The 22569-nt window shown below is 39.8% G+C and overlaps 1 protein-coding gene across 1 annotated transcript in view; it reads left to right on the plus strand.

Annotated features, from left to right (window-relative positions):
- Synpr (synaptoporin) overlaps positions 1 to 22284 on the plus strand; it is a 334857-nt gene extending 312573 nt beyond the window's left edge. Inside the window, exons 5-6 of the mRNA XM_055599191.1 lie at positions 15319 to 15510; positions 20628 to 22284. Coding sequence (XP_055455166.1) covers positions 15319 to 15510; positions 20628 to 20885 — 450 coding nt within the window. The 3' untranslated portion in view covers positions 20886 to 22284. The remainder of the gene's footprint in view (positions 1 to 15318; positions 15511 to 20627) is intronic.
- The last annotated feature ends 285 nt before the right edge of the window (positions 22285 to 22569 follow it).

Consider the following 22569-nt stretch of genomic DNA (forward strand, 5'->3'; position numbering starts at 1 on the left):
TGGGAACAGGGACTGCCTCTGACATGAACTGATTGGCCTGCTCTTTGATCACCTCCCTCTGAGGGGGGAGCAGCCTTACCAGGCCACAGAGGAAGACAATGCAGCCACTCCTGATGAGACCTAACGGACTAGGATCAGAAGGAAGAAAAAGAAACCCTCCCCTACCAGTGGACTTGGGAGGGGAGGAGAGAGGGAACTAGAGGGGGGATACAAAGTAAATAAAGTATAATTAAACATTTTAAAAAAGAAGTTCTCTCCCAAATTATAACATCAGGGACTGTCTTAGTTGTCAATTTGACTCACCTGGACCCATCTGAGAAGAGTCTCACTAACAGATTTCCCAGATCACATGGGATAGGGATTCTTGAGTGCTAATTAACATAGGAGGGTCCATCCCGTTGTGGAAAGCACCATTCCCTAGGCGTGTGGGCCTGGAGTGCACACACACACACACACACACATACACATAAAATGCATGGGCTAGCAAATAAATCAGAAAGCAATGTTCTTCATCATTTTTGCATTAGGCATTTGCTTGAGTTCCTGACCTGACTTCCTTGAATCACTGACCTGGAAGTGTAAGTCAGATAAACCCCTTTCTCTACTAAGTCACTTTTGGTCAGAATGTTTTATCACAACAACAGAAATCAAACTAGAAGAGTGACTCAGATCCAAAGCCCACGACTGCTGAGGATTTGGCTCTGATTACAAAGTTTCCGACTTCATGTTTCTTCTCTCTAATAAAGATTAGCAAACTTGATGGCTTGACCTTTTTTACTTAACCTTGAGGATTTTTCTTAACAGATTTGGAACAGGAAGCCTCATTTCTAGCTCCTGGATTTCTGTGGAGACTTGAGCTCTCTCAGGAGGTTTCTGCCTCTTCACTAGGGGATTTGTCAATAGAGCTTCTAAAGTTTGGGGGATTAATGGAATTTGTCAAAGCACAGTGTCAAAAAGAGGGGAGAAAACTCCACAGCTGGTTTCAAATCACATAACACACCTCTCTTCAAACTAGATTTTGGTTTTTGATTCATAAGTAAGAATAATATCCTGCTTGACTGAGTTGTGGTAAAACTGAAATGAACCAAGCATCTGATGAGTCCTGGATGGATGTGGCCCTCTAGTTCTATTCCTCACCTTCCCCACATATTTTTTCACATAACTATCCTGATTACCATTTACCCTCCCTTGATTCCCTTCAGTTCCTCCTCATCTCCCCTGACCCAAATCCCGACACTGCTTCCTTTTTTCTCTTTCTCTTCTCCCTCTCTGCTTCTATATCTTTTTCTCCCCTCATCTTCTCTTTCTTCCCTTTCCCTTGTCTTTCTTTCCTTCCATTTTTCTTCCTTCCCTTGCCCTCCTTTCTTCACTCTCCTTCCTTTTGTTTTCTCCTCTCCATCCTTCCTTCTCCATCCCTCTATTCTTTTTCCTCTTTCTCCTCCTGCCCCTCTCCCCATCTTCTTCTTATTTCTACATACTCTTGCTCAGTAAACAGAGGCATTCTTTCTATTTCAATGATGCTCACCCTGCAAACAGCGTCAACGCTATTGTCTGTGGCCCAGGCTAAATGCAATTCCTCCTGGGCAGCACCGCTATGGGATCCTGTCTCCTTGCTTAAGCTGCCAGTACAGAGCCCAATCTATACTTTAGTTACACTGCCCACGGACTCAAAACAAGATAAGGTATTACTTTCTTCACTGTAGATACAAACGCACCTCATCTGTTAACTGTAGATCTGAGGTGAGCTCACTAACAGGCTAGCACTACTTGGAAGGGTGGATGAGTAGTTGGAAGATGTTTAATATGGATTAGGGTATATTGTGAATGGGTGTGCATGCCACACCAGTGTGGATAGTTTTTAACAATTTAGTACGGTTGCATCCGAGAGGGTGGCTCAGCAGGTAGAGATCAACTGCACAGCCTAATGACCTGAGTTCAATCCTGGCCACCCATATTGCTGAAGGAAAGAACCAACTAACCAACTCCTACAGAGATCCTCTAACCAACGTGTGTGTGCTGTGGCATAGCTCATAGCTCGGGTGTGTGCAGTTGTGGAGTACACACACACACACACACACACACACACACACACAAGTACACACACATGAAATCTCCTTTAAAGTGTAGTACCCAAAAGTGAAATACCATATTAATAATTTTTAATTTGGTTATATGAAATGATAATGTTTGATATACTGAATTTAACAAAATAATGCAAACATTTATTGAAAATATTTTCCCACATAACTATCCTGATTGCCGTTTACCCTCCCTTGATTCCCTTCAGTTCCTCCTCGTCTCCCCTGATCCAAATCCAGATCTTCCTGTCTCTCATTACAAAACAAACAGGCTTGTAAAAGATAATAATACAATATAATCAGATAAACTAAAAACTATCACATCAGAGTGGACAGGACAAACAGAAGGAAAAGATTCCAAGAAAAGGCACAAGAATCAGAGGCTCACTTGTTCACACACTTAGGATCCCATAAAAGCACTATATGTACACAGAGGACCTGGTACAGCACCATGCAGGCCCTGTGCGTGCTCCTTCAGTCTCTGTGAGTTCGTATGAGCATTGACTATGTTGATCTCTAGGACCTTGTTTACTCAGTGTCCTCCAATTCCTTTGGCTCTTACACTCTTTCTCCCTCCTCTGCTGTGGGCTTCTCTGAGGTTTGAAAGGAGGAATTTGATGGAGACATCCTGTCTACAGCTAGGAGTTCCAGGTCTCTCTCTCTGTCTCTCTGTCTGTGTGTGTGTGTAATGCCTGGCCCTGCATCTCTGTATTTGCTCCCATCTGCTGCAGAAAGAAGTGTGTCTAATGATGGCAGAGCAAGACACTGATCCATAATTATAGCACAATGTCAGTAGAGCCATTTTATTGCTATTTTTTGTTTTGTTTTAAGAACAGTAGTATTTCATTTTATTCTAGGTCCCTGGGCTATCTAGTCTCAAGTTGTTGGTCGTCCAAGCAGCGTCAGGTATAGGTTTCATTTCCTAGAGTGGGCCTTAAGTCAAATCAAACATTAGTTGGTTTCTCCCATAAGCTTTGTCCGAGCATATCTTCCATGTAGGACAGTGTTGTAGATAAAGATTTTGTGGCTGACTTGTGTTTACATTTCTCTTCTGGGAGTGTGCAGTGTCCCTTCCTGTTCCTTTCACTTTCTTGTACATTTCTACTAAATATCTTAAATTTCACTTATGGCTCATTTCTGCAGCTTGTTTTAGACTTCTGGCAGGCAGCTGGGTTGGGATCCTGTCCTAACACACCACAAGGCCCTCTCCAAACCTGAGGTCCTTTAACTCCCTACTCCTAATGCTTATACCATAAATTATTTACTACTGTTTAAATCAATTCCTTAAATTTAAATAAAACTTATTTTGATAAAAATCTTATCTAACTTCTTCTAAATATAGAAATTCAGAATTATATGACACAATAAAAGGTAAGTGTTAAAATGCATCAATAGAAAGTGTACAGAACTGTCTTCTCGCTTAGTGCCATGACTTGGCTAAAGACTAATTTCTGTTTTCTTTGACATTTAACAGTTGCTAGTTAGGTGTTAGAGATTATTTTCCTTTAAATGAAGGAAAACTAAGAGAAAGAATGCCTTTCTATGTAGCTCATTGTTAATTAGTGGCTACCACAGCAGGGCCACTGTGATAGTCAATTCAGACTATAGAAAACACAAGGAAATGCAAGGCCATCCATCAATGCAAACCTAACTCAGATGACCATTCTTGTGATTACTTGGGGCACAAGATTTAAGCCCCCTGCATCTAGCTCTAGATTCTGCAGAGTGTACAATAAAAGTCTTTACCTTCTCACAGCTCTTGTGGAGATCAAATGGTTTATTGCCATAAGTTAAAAAATATATATGTTAAGCAGTTTGTAGAATTCTGATAAATTAGGATTGGTATTACAGATGAAATGGTGAAAAAAACTTAGTTTGACCAAAGAGACAATTGCCCCCCGAAGAAGTCTTGCTTTGCTCTTCCTCCTTTAAAAACCAAAGTGAAGCCTCGGCCTTCCATTGAGTAGCCATCTTGCTGGTTTCTCTCTGTCTCCTGGTTTAGACTCTGGGATTTCTGGAGGATGGATTCACATAATGAATCCACTTACACTGAGGAAAAGGCTTACTCTTTGGACTAAACAGCTTCAAAACTAGATCTTGAAGTAAGTGTTAACAATACAAAAAAAAGAAGGGAAGGAAGGGAAAAGGAAGAAAGTACAGCAAAACCCTCACCAGACAAAGCAGATACCAAAGATCCTGAGCTGAAATGTTGGCAGTATTTGCTAACAGGTAGAAATGGATTGATTACTTATGTTTATCTATATTCCATGAAGAGAGAAATGAGCTCATTCTGCCTGTGTCTCAAAAAATGTTCTCTTACTAATATTTCTCTCTCTGTATGACCCCGAGTAATCCAAAGCCAGCATTTTATTATATTAAATCTACAGAAACCACCTTGATAACAGCAACTTTTGAGGGCAAAAAAACAAAACAAAACAACCCTTCAAAGCAAATGGAATCTGGTCGAAGTGCAGCCAGGCTGTGCCCTCTTAAGAAAACTCATGTTTTGTTTCACTGAACCAACACTTCAAATGTACTGCATGTTAGCATTCAGTGTGTCAGAGTTCTTCAGGTACAGAATGTGACGAGTAGCTTCGAGTCCACTTACCAACCATTTAACAAACCATAGACAGTAGATTATTTGACCATCTTGGCTGAGATTTTTTGGTGGCTAGTAATGTCTTTTATGACTACTTTTGAAGACCACTCAGATCTCAAGCAGTGGTGATTTGAAAGATTGATGTACTTTCCAAATGGCATTTTCTCTTTTCAATGGAGAGAACCAGCCCAGGGAGGACCGACTATGCATCCGGATAATGAAGCAGTAAATGTCACAAAGCCATAATCCATTGCACAATCTCCGTTAGATAAAGCAGGAACAGTATCTGCAAATAACTGAATTCTTGTCTATACCTTCATAAGAAAGACACTACCTGCACTTGAGCCACATAATTCTCCTGATCAGAAAATGGCTTCAGGCACAGCCTTCAACAGGCTTTCAATAAGAGAGATAATCAAGTCATTCCACATTCAGTTTAACTGCAAGCTTTCTGATCAGCCTATGCTAACAAGTGTTATGTCTTAGCATTTGTAAATCTGGTTTAGCAAAGGTCCTTGGTTCCAAAGCCTATGGCAGCTATTTCTAGAAAATACCCAAGCTATATTATTTTCCCTCTATTAATGTTGATGTTTTCAGCCTTCTATTTTATGACTAGCTGTAGTCGATCATTTACCGTGCACATGTAGCTCTTTCTAAGTTAACCATATCTGAAACAAGCACAAATAATTTTCTTTGAGTGAAATAATTGTTTTTAAAAGAAAATTAAACAAGTAGGAAGTATGTAGGTGAAATCTAAATCATTTAGGTGATACCAAATTGTTGAAAATTTAGAGGCTAGTGATTAAAATAGTTGAGTACACATAAAAAAGCACGTCATACTAAAGCCCACGATGAGCTACTGCAGTCAAGCCAAGTATTAATTATTCCACACTTACGCATCTCTACTCCAGTTTCCTCATCAGTAAGTAACACAGGGCCAACACGAGGAGGCGGGGCTAATAATATCTGAGGGGTCATGTCAGGATACCATATGTGGGAAGCACCCAGGGGCTGTGAGGAAGCACCAAGCACTGGTAGAGATCACCTCTGACCTCCTGTGACCTCATGTGTGCTGTGATCTGAATGAATCACTTCTGGGGACTTGCCGCCTCCTGGCTTCAGGCCGAGTTTGGCCACAGGGCAGCCTCAGCTGGAAGCAGGAGAAAGAACAGAAAATGGTGTCAAATATTTGTCTCCTTCTCTGTAAGGTAGTCTCCAACTTATTTTATACCCAAAGCCAGAAAAAAAGTCCTTTCAAGCTAAGGTGTTCTTTTTCTGGCAGAGGTGCCCTGTCTTCCAGTCATTCCCAGTTACAGAAAGTCTCCCGTTAGCGGCGGTCCTGTTTGATGCAGTAACTCTTCACTGTAAAGCTTCTTCTTATTTAATCTAAATAGAATCCCCACCATTGCTGAAGGGACAAGCGTGCGTTCTGTGGGAAAGCCACTACTATTTCCAGTCAGTGTCTCAGACTCACCGCCATGTTGCACTATTTCTAATAATGTTCTTAATGTTTATTTATTTAAAATAAAGTATAATTTATCTCTAAACACTATTACTTGCTAAATTATCATAAAACATTCAGAAACATTTGTAGAAGTGGGACCATAGTGTATATTCATTCTCTCTCTTTTCTTCTTTCTTTTTTCTGCTATTTCTCTTAACAATTTTTAGCAGTATTTTTTTCTGCCCAAGGCCCATGAAGGACCAAGGTAGATAAAGTTCATGTCCCAGAATTGAAATCTTATTTGGAAAAAATGGGGGGAGGGAGGTGAATGTATTTTCAATTTTTGAAAAGTGCTTAGGAAATAAAAGTTGAGGCGCAGAAATAAGGGGTTCACTGTTAATGAGGACGTGAAGAATGAGGCTGGAAGGGATAAGGAGAGACTTTGTATAGGCATGTGTGGAGGAGAAAGGCCCTCCAGCAAGAGGGGCCTGACTGTTCCACATTAGTTTCTATCCTCCTGCTGTGGATTTAGTTCACAAATAATCACTGATCAATGCCTTGTGCATCATAGAGAAAACTCTGCCCATCAGATACATAATTTTTACTTAGGATAAAAAACTAAACAATGAAAATTTTAAAAAAAATGTACACCAGATCATAAAAAGGAAATTGAGAAAAACATTGAAAATGTGACTAGGAAGTTGACTTGGGAAATGCTATCCATATGTGCATAGCAAGGCAGTACCTGGACATGCTGAAATTCAAGCAGGAATTTTTAAAGGCAAAAAGATGCAAGCTCCCTGGTTGTATGCAAAGGGATTGTCTCAGGTGAAATTTCTGAGTTGTGCATGCTTCGGGTTGGCTAGAGTAACAGCCCTATGAGTTTCCTAGAGAGGTGAAAGGATGGGTCAAGAGTGCAATTCACAGCAAAAGAGAAACCACTCCATGGTTCTTTAGGAGCCTCTGTTTGATCTTTGATATTTATTCTCAGAGAGGGAGTATCACCGGCGAGTTTTGAGCAGAGAATGTATGCTCAGCACTGGACTCACACTAAGTACACTCGACCTCACATACTGGCAATAGGCACATATTCATAAATCTCATACAGCAATTATTTGAAGTGGTTGAGCAACCATCACAAGACACAGAGCTGGCTTCCAAGTTTTGGGCAATTGCTGCAGTAGCACCTTGTTCAAAAATCTCCACTTTCCCACTTGCATAGCGATGAGTCACCCGAGGTGGATGCATGGCCAGTGGCAGCTCCTACCCACGGCTGCACAATGCTTGTATTGTCAGTGTTGCTTTTAGGGCGTAATTGTTAAGGTTTTCATCTCCTGGCATACTGACAAACATTGCTTACATTAACTCATTTCATCCTCCAACTATCTGATGAAAAGATGCAACAATCATGGAACAGTAGCTTCTGACCTGCTAGAGCCCAGCTGCAGAGGCAGGTAGGTACAGTCTGCCTAGGGACATCTGCACAAAACATCCCTCAGCATGCTCCAAGTTCCACCTGCAAGGCTGCTCCATTTCCCAGGACCAGAAACCATCTATGAAAATGATAGAGGCCTTGAAAAAGGAAAACAATCCTCTTAAAGAAATACAGAAAAATACAATCAAATGGGAGAAGGAAATGAACAAAACTGTTCAAGACTTAAAAATGGAAATAGAAGCATTAAAGAAAACACAATCTGAGGCAGTTCTAGAGATGGAAAACCTAGGGAAGAGAACAGGAACTACAGACACAAGCATCAATAACAGAATACAAGAGATGGAAGAGAGAATCTCAGGTCTAGAAGATACACTTGAAGAAACTGACACATCAGTCAAAGAAAATGTTAAATCTAAAACGTTCCTGACACATAACATCAAAGAAATCCGGGACACTATGAAAAGATCAAACCTATGAATAGTACGAACAGAAGGAGAAGACTCATACGTCCAAAGCCCAGAAAAATATTTTCAAGAAACTCATAGAAGAAAACTTCCCCAACCTAAAGAAAGAGATGCCTATAAACATACAAGAAGCTTACAGAACACCAAATAAATTGGACCAAAAGAGAAAATCCTCCTACCATGTAGTAATCAGAACATTAAATGTACAGAACAAAGAAAGAATATTAAAAGCTGCAAGGGAAAAAAAGTCCTAGTCACATATTAAGGCAGACCTATGAGAAGTTGACCTGACTTCTTATAAGAAACTCTAAAAGCCAGAAGGGCCTGGGCAGATATCTTACAGACACTAAGAAACCACAAATGTCATCCCCAACTACTATAACCAGAAAAACTTTTAATCGCCATAAATGGAGAAAACAAGATATTCCATGAAAAAAAAAATTCACGCTTTCTAACCACAAATCCAGCCCTACAGAAGATGCTGAAGGAAACCTCTAACCCAAAGATGCCAACTATACCCAAGAAAACATAGGAAATAAATAACCCACATCAACAAAACCAAAAGAAAAAAAGCTTTCTCTCTGTGTGTGTCTCTCTCTGACTGTCTATCTCTATCTCTCTCTCCCACCACCAACATTAAACTAAAAGGTATTAAAAAACCACTAGTCATTAATATCTTTCAACATCAATGGCCTCAACTCTCCAATAAAAAGACGCCAACTAACAGAATGAATGCAAAAGCTAGATCCTTCAAGCTACTGCATACAAGAAACACATCTCAGCAATAAACATAAACATTACCTCAGAATGAACGGCTGGAAAAAGTTTTCCTAGCAAACAGACCCAAGAAGCAAGCTAGAGTAGATATTCTAGTAGCTAATAAAATAGACTTTCAACCAAAATTAATCAAAAGAGATGAGAAAGGGCACTTCAAACTCATTAAAGGAAAATCCACCAAGATGAAGTCTCAATTCTGAGGATCTATGCCCCAAACACAAGGGCAATCACATTCCTAAAAAAAAAAAAAAAATTGCTAAAGTTTAAATCACACATAAATGTCACACATTAATAGTGGGAGACTTCAACACCCTGCTCTCACCAATGGACAGATCACCAAGATAGAAACTAAACGAGAAATAATGAAACTAACAAATGCCATGAATCAAATAGACCTAACAGATATCTACAGAACATTTCACCAAAACATAAAAGAATATACATTCTTCTCAGCACCTCATGGAACCTTCTCTAAAATTGACCATATACTCAGTGACAAAATAGCCTCAACAGATACAGGGAGATTGAAATAACCTCTTGTATCTTATCAGACCACCATGGATTAAAGTTGGAACTCAACAAAAGAAACAACAGAAAGCTAATTTAGACATAGAAACTGAAAAACTCCCTACTCAATGACCACTGAGTTCAGGGAAGAAATAATGAAAGTAAAGACTTTCTAGAATTCAATGAAAATGAAGGAAAAACATACCCAAACTTATAGGACACAATGACCATACTGTTAAGGGAAAAGATCATTGCACTAAGTGCCTTCATAAAGAAATTGGAGAGTTCTCATAGGAGCAACTTAAGAGCACACCTAAAAGCTCTAAAACAAAAAGAAGCAAACACAGTCTGACAGCAGGAAATAATCAATCTCAGGGCTGAAATCAGTATCTTAGAAACAAAGAGAAAAATACAAAGAATCAATGAAAACAGAAGCTGGTTCTTTGAGAAAATGAATAATATAGACAAACCCTTAGCCAAACTAAAAGACAGAGAGACAGTATCCAAATCAAAAAGGGGGACATAACAACAGACCCTGAGGAAATCCAAAGAGTCATTAGGTCTTAGGAAAACCTAAAGGAAATAGATAATTTTCTCAGTAGATTTTACTTAACAAAGATAAAGCAAGATCAAGTAAATGGTTTAAACCATCCCATAAACTCTAAGGAATAGAAGCAGTCATCAAAAGTCTCCCAATCACTCAACCAAGGACCATGTATGGATATAACCTAGAACCTCTGTGAGGATGAAGCCTGTGGTAGCTCAGTAACCAACTGGTTTCCCATATAGTAAGGGGAACAGGGACTATTTCTGACAGGAACTCAATGGCAGGCTCTTTGACCTCTCCACCCTCCAAGGGAGGAGCAGTCCTGTTAGGCCACAGAGAAGGACTTTGTAGCCCGTTCTGAAGATACCTTATAAAACAGGATCAGATGAAAGGGGAGGAGGTCCTCCCCAATCAGTGGACTTGGAAAGGGGCAGGGAGGAGATGAGGGAGGGAGGGAGGGTTTGGGAGGGAATGAGGGAGCAGATACAGCTGGGATACAGTAAATAAAATGTAACTAATAATAAAAATAAATAAATTTAAAAACCTAAAAAAAAAAAAAAAAAAAGGCCAGGGCTAGATGGTTTCAGTGCATAATGCTACCAGACCATCAAAGAAGAGCTAATACCAATAATCTTCAAATTATGCCACAAAATAAAAACAGAAGGAACATTGTCAAATTTGTGTTATGAAGCCACAGTCACCCTGATACCTAAACCACACAAAGACTCAACAAAGAAAATTTCAGACCATACTCTCTCATGAACATTGATGCAAAAATATTCAATAAAATACTTACCAACTGAATCAGATGTAGCCAATAGGCAGCTCCATGTGGGTTCCCTAGTAAGGGATGAAGGGGCTGTCTCTGACATGGACTCTGTTGTCTGCTCCTTGATCATGTCTCCCTGGTGGGGCAGCCTTGCCAGGCTACAGAGGAAGAGGATTCAGCCAGTCCTGCTGAGACTTGATAGGCTGGGTTGGTAGGGGAGTAGGGCCTCCCCTTTCTGAGGTTTAGGGGAGATGGGTAAGGGTGAAGAGGGAGGGAGAGTGAGACAGGGATGAGATGAGGGAGGTGGCTAGGATGGGGATGTAAAGCGAATAAATTAAAAAAGAACCACGTTTTACCATGTTCCTTTGCACTGAAAGATGCTTTATCACTTTGAGTCCAGTGTTCCTACTTCTTTGTTGCCCATTTTTCTTTTCTTTGTTTTGTTTTTTTTTTTTAAAAAAAAAAAAAAAAGGATGCTCTTATTTCAACCTACAGGGGTAATGGCCTTAGGGAGAATAGCAAATTGTATAAGAAAAGTATAAAATTAAGGATTCAAGTCTGGATCTGGCCACTTTTAGAGTTGAGATTGTTTAACTGATGCAGGAGATAAATTTTGCAGCCCCCCCTTTTTTTGCAGTGTACTCCTGGAACATAAAATGTCAGATCAGGTTCCAAAAGCACAGTATTTAGTTCTGTGACACAGATCCTTGAATTTGGTAAGACACACATCCTTGAAGTTAGTAAGGAAGTTAATTCCTCTTCAGAAAAGTGTTTCACTAAATTAAGCAGAATCTTAAAAATGGCTTTTGAAAAACATTTCAATATATCCTTTTTATCGTTTTTTATTTTATTTTTTAAATATTAGTTACAGTTTATTAATTTTGTATCTCAGCTGTAGCCCACTCCCTCATTCCCTCCCAATCCCACCCTCCCTCCCTCATATCCTCCCTGCCCCTTTCTAAGTCCACAGATAGGGGAGGTCTCCTCCCCTTCCATCTGACCCTAGCTTATCAGGTATCTTCAGGACTGGCTGCAATGTCCACCCCTGTGGCCTAGCAAGGCTGCTCCTCCCTGGGGGGGGGGGGGGTAGGTCAAGAGCCAGCCATTGAGTTCATGTCAGTCAATATATCCTTTTTACATTTGTTAATTTATGTAGTCATTCATTCATTCGTTCATTTATTTAGATGTGTGTGTGTGTGTGTGTGTGTGTGTGTGTGTGTGACAGTGTACCCATAAAGGCCGGAGGACAGCTTATTTTAGTCAGTTTTCTCCTTCCACCATGTGGGGAACTCACATGGTCATCAGTCTTGGCAACAGGCACCTTTAATGACTGATCCATCTCACTGGACCTTGAAAACCTCTCTAATGTATTTGCTTTATAAAGGGAAATCTTAAAGCAGATGTTGGAGGCGGTATACCACAATCAAGCACACAGCCCCTGGAGACAGATGGCCAGGCTTAGAATCCTGGCTCTTCTATTAATTAACTCAGGCTTTAGGAAATGTATTTAACATCCTAGAACATCAGTTTCCTCATTTACAAAATGAGAGCAGGATTAACATGTGTCTCACAGTGCAGTTACCAGGACTGAGTTAATCCAAATGAATCTGGAATAATACTTAGTGCATAATAAGTGCTCTGTAAATGTTAGTTTGACATAATTTTCTCTATTATCCAATTAAAAGGTCTCACAGAATCCTATACTTATGTATTTATTAATTGAGAATTTCATACATACTTGAGTAACAGAATAAGAAGAAACGGCTACTGACCTGGAAGCTATACCTCCACTGTCTAGATTTCATGGGTGATATGCACAGTACTGGAGGAGAAAAGCAACAATCAATCTTACCCAGTTGTGAACCCTGCAAACTACAACAATAACTGGTCTGGCAAGATGTGCTCACTGGAGCAATAATGGCATATATGTCATTGGAGTGACTAAACACTTTCTGACTGGATTTAAAGCCCGCTCCACAACATGAAATCTATGCCATTATCAAGCCAAGAACCTATAGATAGATAGATCATAGGCCTTAAGAGAAAACCTTCAACTATTATTCTGCTAAATAGACCAAATTCTATTGCTTTTTCTATCCCACCGTACTAGCACTGAAAGAAGTCTGTTTTTAATTGGATGAGTATAAACAATAAAGAGCAATGTCCTATGCTTGGAGTTATACAACAACTGTGCCCCTAACAATAAGTTACAGTGAAGGATATTGCCCTGCATGTTCTTATTTCCTGTAAGGGTTTCCTCAAGACTTTTGCACATTACCCAAACCATAGTATTTGAATACATGAATGAAATCAGACACTTCATATTTTTTCCTTGGAAGATGTAACATCAGTAAAATGCCAACTCTTCTCTAACTCATCTTCAGATTCAAACCATTTCCAACTATGTAGGTGGGATAAAGGCCCTGCAAAAGATGTCCCCATCCTCATCCTTGGAACTGGTGACTATATCACATGACATGGCAAGAGGAGGTTAACACTGCAGATAGAACTAAGATTGCTGAGAGAGCTTTCAAATAGTGAGACCCTGAATTATTTGTGTAAGCCCAGTGTAACCACGAGGCCTTAATAGTGAGAAGGAGGAAAAGGAATCTTGTCAGAGTGATTCAGTGTTGGGAAGAAGACAGGACATTGCTCCTGGAACACAGAAAAAGACTATGAGCAGTGAAATGGATAGCCTTGACTAACAAGGAGAAGTGAGATTGGCGGATTCTTTCTAGAGACTACCAAAAGGCCTAAAGGCCAAGCTAACACCTTTACTTTACCTTGGTGACCCTTGTTTTGGACATAATATTCTATCAATATGTAAGAGTAAATTCATTGCCTTAAAAACAAAGAATGAACTAAGGTACCAGATTGACTATGAACCCAAAATTGATAGCTGACTTGGTTCATAGCCAGTCATGAGGTGTGACTTTTTCTTACCAATGCTGAAATAGATATAGATGCTGTAAGTGTTTGATTGCACTTTAAACCTCTGCATCCTTCCAGAAAGGACTTAAGGCAACTTACAAGGATACATACAACCCAAAATGAAAAATGATTAGATTAGATATAAGAAGGAAATAAGAGAGAGTATGGGTATAGTAAACAAAAATAGGGAATACCGCATGTCCTAGAAACCCCATGAATGGATCACATTTTGACCATAAATATTGGTGAGCTGACATTGAAGAAATGGAAAACAGTGAACTACGTAACCCGCAAAAGCCACTGGAGCAAAAGGATAGTTTCCCCAAAGATTTAGCCAATCATAGTTGTGAGACTTCTAGAACATATACTCTAAAAGGTCGCACGTAACAAATACTAGATCCAGACAGCATCACTGGAGGGTAATAGCGTCCCCGGTGCAGGCCATGAGTCTTGTTGAGAAGTCATGCCGGTACACCTGAGTACAGGGCAATACAGGCAAAATTCACCATATTCCAAGGGAGAAAAGCATGCAGAGTACTCTGCTCGGAAGACTGTTGGTGTTTCCCATTTTCTAGTGTTCTTTATTTTAGATAAGAAAACAAGGTGTGCTTAAGTAATCACGCTTTGATACAGCAGGGCTAAGATTTGTCCTGTTACGGTCAAAGTGTCTAGGGTTAAGACTCCCATCTGCCACAGACACCCTCCCAAAGAGGATGTAAGAAATATCCCCTATTAGAAGTTCAGAGACATGTCTCTGTCTTCATTTTGTTAATTTTTGAAATTACATTTATTTATTTGTGTGTATGCATGTGTACACTTTTTATATGTTACACCTCAGTTGCCTTGGACCTCAGTTTCCTCATCTTTAAAATGGTATAAAGATACAGTATAGCCAAGCCAGGTGTGGGAGCACATGCCTTTACTCCCAGCACTCAGGGAGGCAGAGGCAGGCAGACAGATCTCTGTGAGTTCCAGGCCAGCCTGGTCTACAAAGTGAGTCCAGGACAGCAAAGAAAGACTCTGTCTCAAAACAAAAATACAGTATAAATGATTGCTGTAAACAAAATTCTAAGCCTATAGTAATAAAAAATATAACAACTAGATCTGCCCTCTACTTAATTCAGTTCCTGCCATAAAATAGATAGTAATGAAAGTAACTATATTTGTTAAATTAACAAATAGGTAAGTGAATAAATATTACCACTCAAGAGAGTTTGTCAATGAGCAAATGTCTCTAGATGTTTAAAATCATCACACCACAGCAACTAAGAACTTGGGGGTGAGTAGTTAAAATGCCATCAACACATGCAGAATCTCAGAGAAGCTCCAACCATTTTCTGACTTATCTTACTGTATGCAAATAAGAATGCTTATAAAGTCCTTGGGTCTTTCCTCAGATAGAGCAGGTTTTCAGTAAATAACAATGTTGATGAGTGTGGTGGCTCATGCCATTAATCCCAGCACTGGGGGGCAGATGTAGGAGGATCCCTGAATTTGAGGACAGCCTTCTCTGTATAAGCCCTTTGTAGTTCTGGACAGCCAGAACTACAAAGAGAGATCCTGTCTCAAAAAACAAAAACTAAATAACAATATAATTCTTTATCTCATATAAGCATAAATACACAATCACCAACCTTTATTTTTTTAACAGTTCCTCTTGCTATGAATCTTACAATTTTCCAAAAACACAAATAGCATTTGCATAAATTAATAGATTTCTTTCTGGAACTCACATCTGTTTTATTTTCCCATTTTCTCTCTGCATAGGATTTTATCGTCACTGTAGTCTTTTCATTCTTGTGGTTGGTGGGGTCCTCTGCCTGGGCAAAAGGACTGTCTGATGTCAAAGTGGCAACAGATCCCAAGGAAGTCTTGTTACTGATGTCAGCTTGCAAGCAGCCCTCCAACAAATGCATGGCTGTCCACAGCCCTGTCATGTCCAGCTTAAACACATCTGTGGTAAGTATTTGTTCATCCAGGCTTGACTTCTCAAGTCTTTATTTGCCGGTCAGTGATTAAGTGAAACACCCCAAAGCCAGCAACTACGGACATTCCTGCCTCCAAAACTAGGTCAATCAAAACAAGGAAGTCTCACTGAAAGGGCAAGATGATATTTCAGCCTTCAAAATATTCGTTGTCAAAACCCACACACTGTAATGTTGCTGATTATAGAGTTTTTAATAAAAACCCAGCAGGTATTAGCAGCTGTAGCTTAGATGACAGTCAAGGGAAAATTCTAAGCTGGAGCTGATATAAAACCTAAATGTTAAGGCTGGAGCCTGCTAGAAGCTAAAAAGAGTATTTGTTAACTCAGATGTTTCCTAGAAGAAAAAGAGTTTATTAAAGCCACACATGGAACATACCAAATTGTTTGGAGAAAAATATGCAGGAGGAAATGCACAGCTTGAAAAAGTGCTTAGCATAATTGTGTATCTTCTTCCCTGCTCCAGTTTAGCTTAGAAGAGATGCACTAAAGTAGTTGAACAATCAAATATTGTCATCAAGAGCCTGGGCCTTACAGGAAATGAGGAATACTAACAGTTGGAGAGAGACGAAATTGTATTCCTAACTTGTAAGTGTAAGCAACTGTGCTTGCCCACGGAAGGGAGCTGTGTCTGATAAAGATGAGCCACAATGTCGGCCAAGAGAAGCATTTACTGAGCAGCGGGAGGCTCAGCTGTGCCGCTCTGCAGCAAAAGTCAAGAATAATTACCTTGGCTGCAATGTTAACCCGTGTCCCTGCAGCTTTCTGAAATTCAATCAGGGAAGGCAGTTACACAGAGGGCAAGGGTTACTCCACTGCTCCTGATTTTTCCATAAATCTTGCCTTAGTGAAATAGTAACCATGGAAATTACCTATGCACTGGATCTCACATTCTTAGACATTGCTGGCCACATTGTGAATGGCAGCTTTGAAGTATGCATTAATATACATAGTGATGTTTCTTTAACTTGTTTGTAGTCAGTGTTGAAGAAATAAGTGTGACTCTGCTTTCAAAATTCAAGAGAACAAATATAAAATTGCTTGACATGTATAACAATCAAGCAAAAATGCTGTTCATCAACTGGTAGCTTGATAGCCCATCTCCTAGCAAGTATGACATTCCACATGGCCTGTCAGTTCCTCTCATGTTCTAATAAGCTCTAGACTGGAAAGCAGGACTTAGCAATGACAAATATGTTCTCCTGAACCTAACAAGAATGTGAGCGTGTGAAAGGAGAGGCCTGTGGGGTTGTCACTATGTCCTTGATAGTCAAGGCTCTGGCAGTGCTGGCAGAACAGCTCAGACAGACTGACTAAAGCTAAAGCTTAAAGTGTCTTTAGACCCCTGTCTGGGACTAATGTCGGTACTCATTGAACTATCTAGACTGTGAACAGAAACTGGCTCCAAATTCATCTTGAAAGTGATAGATTTTGGAAAGATAATGTGAACCTGCTGTGGCCTGAAGAGCTGAGAATGAAAGAACCTGAAGCAGATCTTCAACTCCTGACACCAGACAACCAAAATATTCCCTCTTTGAGTCACTGAGTAGTAGTAATTTTTACTTTTACTCCCATTTTTCTCCTCCAGTGGAAATGTTCCAGGGCAGACCTCAAACTAGTAAACTAAAACTTCACAGTGCAAGGAAAAGAACTTGTGTATTACTATCCCAGGGGAAAGGATATTAATCAGTCAACACAGGTTTTTTAATTACAAATGTGACTGCCTTGAAGTCACATTGAGCTAGCTCAAGCAAAACCCAAAGATAATGAGAAAAACTAGAAGTGTCCCCCTAGAGTAGAATCTAGGACTTCAAGCTGGAAAGCAGTCAAGAAAATGGGCCTTTCATGTTCTTCACTGCTCACCCTGTGTGTGCTATGTCTGTTATGTTCCCTCCTTTTCCAAATAAAGTTTTAATGTTTTCCTTGTGATATGGGAGAAGGTAATTACCTGCCATTTCTAAGTGTCTATTTCCTTTGAGAGAAACTGCTTTGGCCAATGCGATGGCTCAGTGGGTGCAGGTGCTCACTGCCCATTTTGATTAACTGATCCCCAGAACTCACAAAAAAGGAGTGGAGAACAGAGAGACAAAATTGTCCTCTGACTCACACATGTATACCACACACACACACACACACACACACACACACACACACACACATGCCCACACACGCACACGCACATGCACATTCACACACATATGGGGTAGGGGAAGAGAGAGAAAAAACACACATATATTTTAAAAAGGAAACCACTTGGACTGAACTTCCCTCACTTAAGTCCACTTACAAATGTCTGGCTGAGAGCGGCGCATCCTTCTAAGGTCAAGTGGTCACCTCACTCATCACTTGTAGCTACAGGCTGTGGGAATTTGAAGCATGGCTCACTGACATCACCCTGCTGGGCAAGGGCTAGTTCTGAAGAAGGAAGCATACACGCACTATGATCTGTGGTGTATACAAGAACACAAGGTCAAGAAATGATTTTTTTTTTTTACTGTGCTGGCAAAATTATTTTCGTTGGCATTTGTAACTTTACAGTAGCCCCAAAGTACAGGTAAAGTGTCTGGCCATTACAGACGCAGGGAGATGATGTTAATGATTCTGAAAAAGGGTTCTGGATTTAACTACTGTAATGGTAGAGCTGAATCCAAACTCTCCTAATACTGTTTCTACACAAAATTGCTAAAGGCACAGTTTTTATTGGAGCAGTCTTCAGGGATGGGTCCTGGCTCCAGTAGGCAACAGTTGAGTGCCTTTATGAACAATAAATCTGCCCTCTAAAACCCCTATGCCACCAGCTGAAAACTGGAGACAGGTATACAGCAGTCCTCAAGACTGCTGACAGAAGTTAATCCATGGGGAAAAAAAACACTTAGGATTCTGCCCAGTCTGTGGAAATGCTGAAAACATGTAGAACTGGGTGTCCATTTCTTCTATACCGTTAAAGGAACAGTAGGAGGAAGAAAATGTAACATCTCAGGTTTTATCCAGTCTTCATTAAATGGAACTACATTTTGTCCATGATTTCTGCTTCTGTTTTTCCAGCTTTACTGCATGTAACTTCATCATCATCTTTATGGATATCCACATTTTATGTCTCAATTCTTTCTCATGCTGTGTACAGGCTTATGGCTTCTTTGTGATATCCCCACATCACAAAGAATATCTCCCAATTTCAAAAGGAACAAACAGCAGGACTCAAAGGCTCATGTGTCCCTAAATATCCCAGCCAGTGGGGGTTCTGGTACCTCCATGACAATGATAGGGAAACTGTTCCTTACACACCCCAAAGGGATGCTCTGTAGTCTCAAGTTGGGCCTCTTTTTAAAACTGAGTAGCAGCAATGAAATGGGTAGTAATCAAAACAAGCAAACACATAAAACCACATCTCTAGGCAGAACCATCCCTTCATCTCAGAAGAGATCATTTCATAATTTTTGATACATATATTGGTATATACTTACAATGGTAGAATGAAATCAAGATCTCTTTTTCTAATGGAAAATCTCTTAGTTACTGTACACATGATAAAAATGCTGTGTGTGTAAAAATTTTGTTGGTGGTAAACTTATCCATTTTGATTAGGCAACTAGTACACATTATTTACTTATATTTTATATCTTCCTTGGCAAGCAGCCTAAGGCTCTACATTAATGTTAAAGGAAAAACAACTTGCAGTGGAAAACAAAGGAGGGAAAAGAGAGGGAAGTAGAGAGAAAAGGGGTTTTGCTGTATCAGTCCTTAATTTGGTCAATTGGAAGCTTACTTTGTTGTCATTTCTCAAAAATACGTCCTCATAACCAAAGACGACTTCCATTTATGTGATGGTGACAGTCAACTGAGTGCCATGCACCGACCACTATAGGACCTGATCCGAAGCACTTTTACCACTTATTGCTTGCTAATGTGTCCGCCATTATGCACGTCCACTGGAGCACTCTCGCCTATCCCCCAAAAGGGATAGTACTGTCATTTCACTGCCATTCAGCTTGCTGTCAGGTGGTGCTGTGAAATACTTGCTGTTAAAACACTGAAAAACTGTAGTAATAGCCTTGATCCAAGCCCTTGCATCCCTGTATATTTAAGACACCAGCATCACACACACACACACACACACACACACACACACACACACGCACACACACACACCACCCTAGCAAATCAAGAAGCCATTCTAACTGGACAATGTCACGCTAGAGTGGTAACCAAACACTCAAATGTTGTCACCAATATCATCCTGTTTTTGCCCTTTTCCAATAGGGCTGTTAAAATAGATTGACTCTTACCTAGTCAACCAACGAACAGTTGATATATCGGGGAACTGTTACCTAAGCCCTACCAAAACCAGCACATTTCATGAGGGAAAAAAAAGAATTTCCATAAGAAAGCCTCACACCTATTTATTTATTTATTTTTATTCTCTTCTGTATCCTGCATTCCATTTATAACACAGTTTTAGCATTTACTTCCGAAGGAGAGAGGCAGAGGTCCAGCCGTTTAGAGACTCTCCTTCCAGGTGTGCAAATATGCATGTGTTCATCTAGCACCTGAACCATTGCTTGTTCAGTGCTTGTGTGAACCACCTTATTTGGACGAGGAGTATCTCTAGCCCTAAAGAGATGGGGACCTTCTCAATTAGTGTACCACTATTAAACTGAAAATACTCAATTATACATGACTTGACTATTACCTTATACAAATTAAGAATGGATAATTTGTGAAGATAGGGATGGCTTTGGTGAGGGCTCAGACACTGGAGCAGACAGAATAGAGTTGAATCCCAGATCTAGTCCTCACTTTGAGCCAGATTATTTTTCTTGCTGAACTTTGTTTCCTGGTTTTTAATATATACATATTATATAGTAATGCTGATCTCTTAGACTAAAAGAATCAATATATAAAAACCCTTCATGTAGTGCCTGGTATATAAAAGTGTTCAGGAATTCCTAGTCAAATAGTGGTTCCAGGTGAAAAGTTTCAACAAATTCAAAATGAAAGTGAAGGTTCACCTATGGTACTTCGAAGACGCTGTGAGCAGCTTGTCTAGAGTTTCTGTCCAGTCATTTAACCTCTTGCTCTGATCCTCCTTCAGGTCTTTGGGTTTTTGAACTTTATCCTCTGGGCTGGAAACATCTGGTTTGTTTTCAAGGAGACCGGCTGGCATTCCTCGGGACAGAGGTACCTTTCAGACCCCATGGAGAAGCACTCCAGCAGCTATAATCAAGGCGGGTACAATCAGGACAGCTATGGGTCAAGTGCTGGGCACAGCCAGCAGGCAAGTCTGGGGCCATCTTCTGACGAGTTTGGCCAACAGCCTGGTGGTCCCACTTCCTTTAACAATCAGATATAACCGAGTGTCAGCCAAATTATTCTGCCGATAGCCTCACCACCTTCCATTTCAGTAGCAGAAGAATTTTTTAAGAGTTTCGATCAATTATTAATGCAGAGAATGTTGAATGCAAATCAGAGACCTGTAGTCCTCATTAAGGCAGAAAGACCCGCGTGGTGATAAATGGTACTTAGAAATGAGATGTCAGGAGGAAATATATTATTCATCACAGATGGTAATTAGAAGTACCTTGTTAAATACACAAATACTTTTATGGTCATTTTGTATGTGCGTTGAAATAGTAAAAGCATTTTGTAGCTTAAATTCTCTAGTATGTAATGTGTACAAAGTAACTTAAATATATTGAGTTTTCCTATCCGTTTTGATGCAACAGATGTTTTAATGGTTTCTAGAAGACTATTTGATGAATCACAGCATGCATGTGTTACTATTTTTTAGTTTAGGTCCTTTAGGACTGTAAATCTGTTTTAGATAATTATTCTGTACTGTTTTCACCTGATGAAACAATGTTTATATGATTTAATGCATGAACAAGCATTTTTTCATACAATAAACATTTGACTGTGTTTCTGGAGATTTTTCAGTTTGCATCATGACTTTGTCAAGCAAGTGTTTAAGGACATGTATGTACTACTTTGTAGATTTTGCAAGTTTGACTCTCTGACTTTACCCACGTTCTGACTGCATTTTAACTGAGGTCTGGGAGGTTTCCCAATGTACATAGTCAGTGTTCTATATGGTAACTGCCCAATATTTATTTGATTTGCTTGAGTAAATATTCACATTCTTGTAACTTTTTATTGTGTTTTGTGGCCCTTATCTTGTGAGCCACAAGTAATAAGGCCAATGACCCTGTGCTTGTAGGGTGGCATTTTCTTAGCATCAAGAGAGGCAGGTACCATAGTTTAAATAATACTAAGAAATGTGCTCTGTTGTCCTTTGTGGTGAGGCAAACATTTAATTTTGTTTATTTTTGAAGCAAATATGTTGTTCAATCCAATTATTAGAAATGTCAAGTTATAGCTTAACAGAATTTACTGATGTGCATTTGTGTATGCATAAATTAAGGATGGCTCCCCTATGCCGTTTTATCCCAAAGAGGGTTCTCATGAACGGTTGTCCAGAACATATTCATTATCAAGAAAATGCCAATCCTCATTTCAGCATCTTAACTCAGTTGAAACCACAAGGCCCAACAGGAAGGGCACGCTGAGCATCTGTGTTTCTAGATAAAGTTGATGTACAAATTGTGTGCTCCGTGATGTTGGAAGCAGTTTAACACAAAATAGCCTGTCTTGAATACTATCTGTAACAAGTTTCTGAAATCCTGTTGGATATGTCTGTATTGTGATACCTATTTGACCTCAATAAAGTTGTTGCATACACTATGGCTGAACAGTGAGGAATCATAACTATGGGTTCTCATTGGCTTTAAGAATAAGAGAAGGAAGGCAAGGCTTCTAACATTCTTGCCCCTGTCTCCTGCCCTCCCCACTTTCGCTTCCTGATCCTGGTGTTCTTTGCTTAGTTAACCTTTCACCTATTCTGACCTCCTTGGTCCATATCACTGCTCAGCTCAAGTCAAAGATGAAACAATGGCATGACAAAGCAGAAGCAGGTTCTATAACAAGAAGCATGTGTTTTATTAGGAGAGAACTGTGTTAAAATATTCACACCTGTGTTG

The sequence above is a fragment of the Psammomys obesus genome, unplaced genomic scaffold, assembly GCF_907164565.1.
Source record: "Psammomys obesus unplaced genomic scaffold, mPsaObe1.curated_primary_1811, whole genome shotgun sequence".
NCBI classification, from domain to species: Eukaryota; Metazoa; Chordata; class Mammalia; order Rodentia; family Muridae; genus Psammomys; species Psammomys obesus.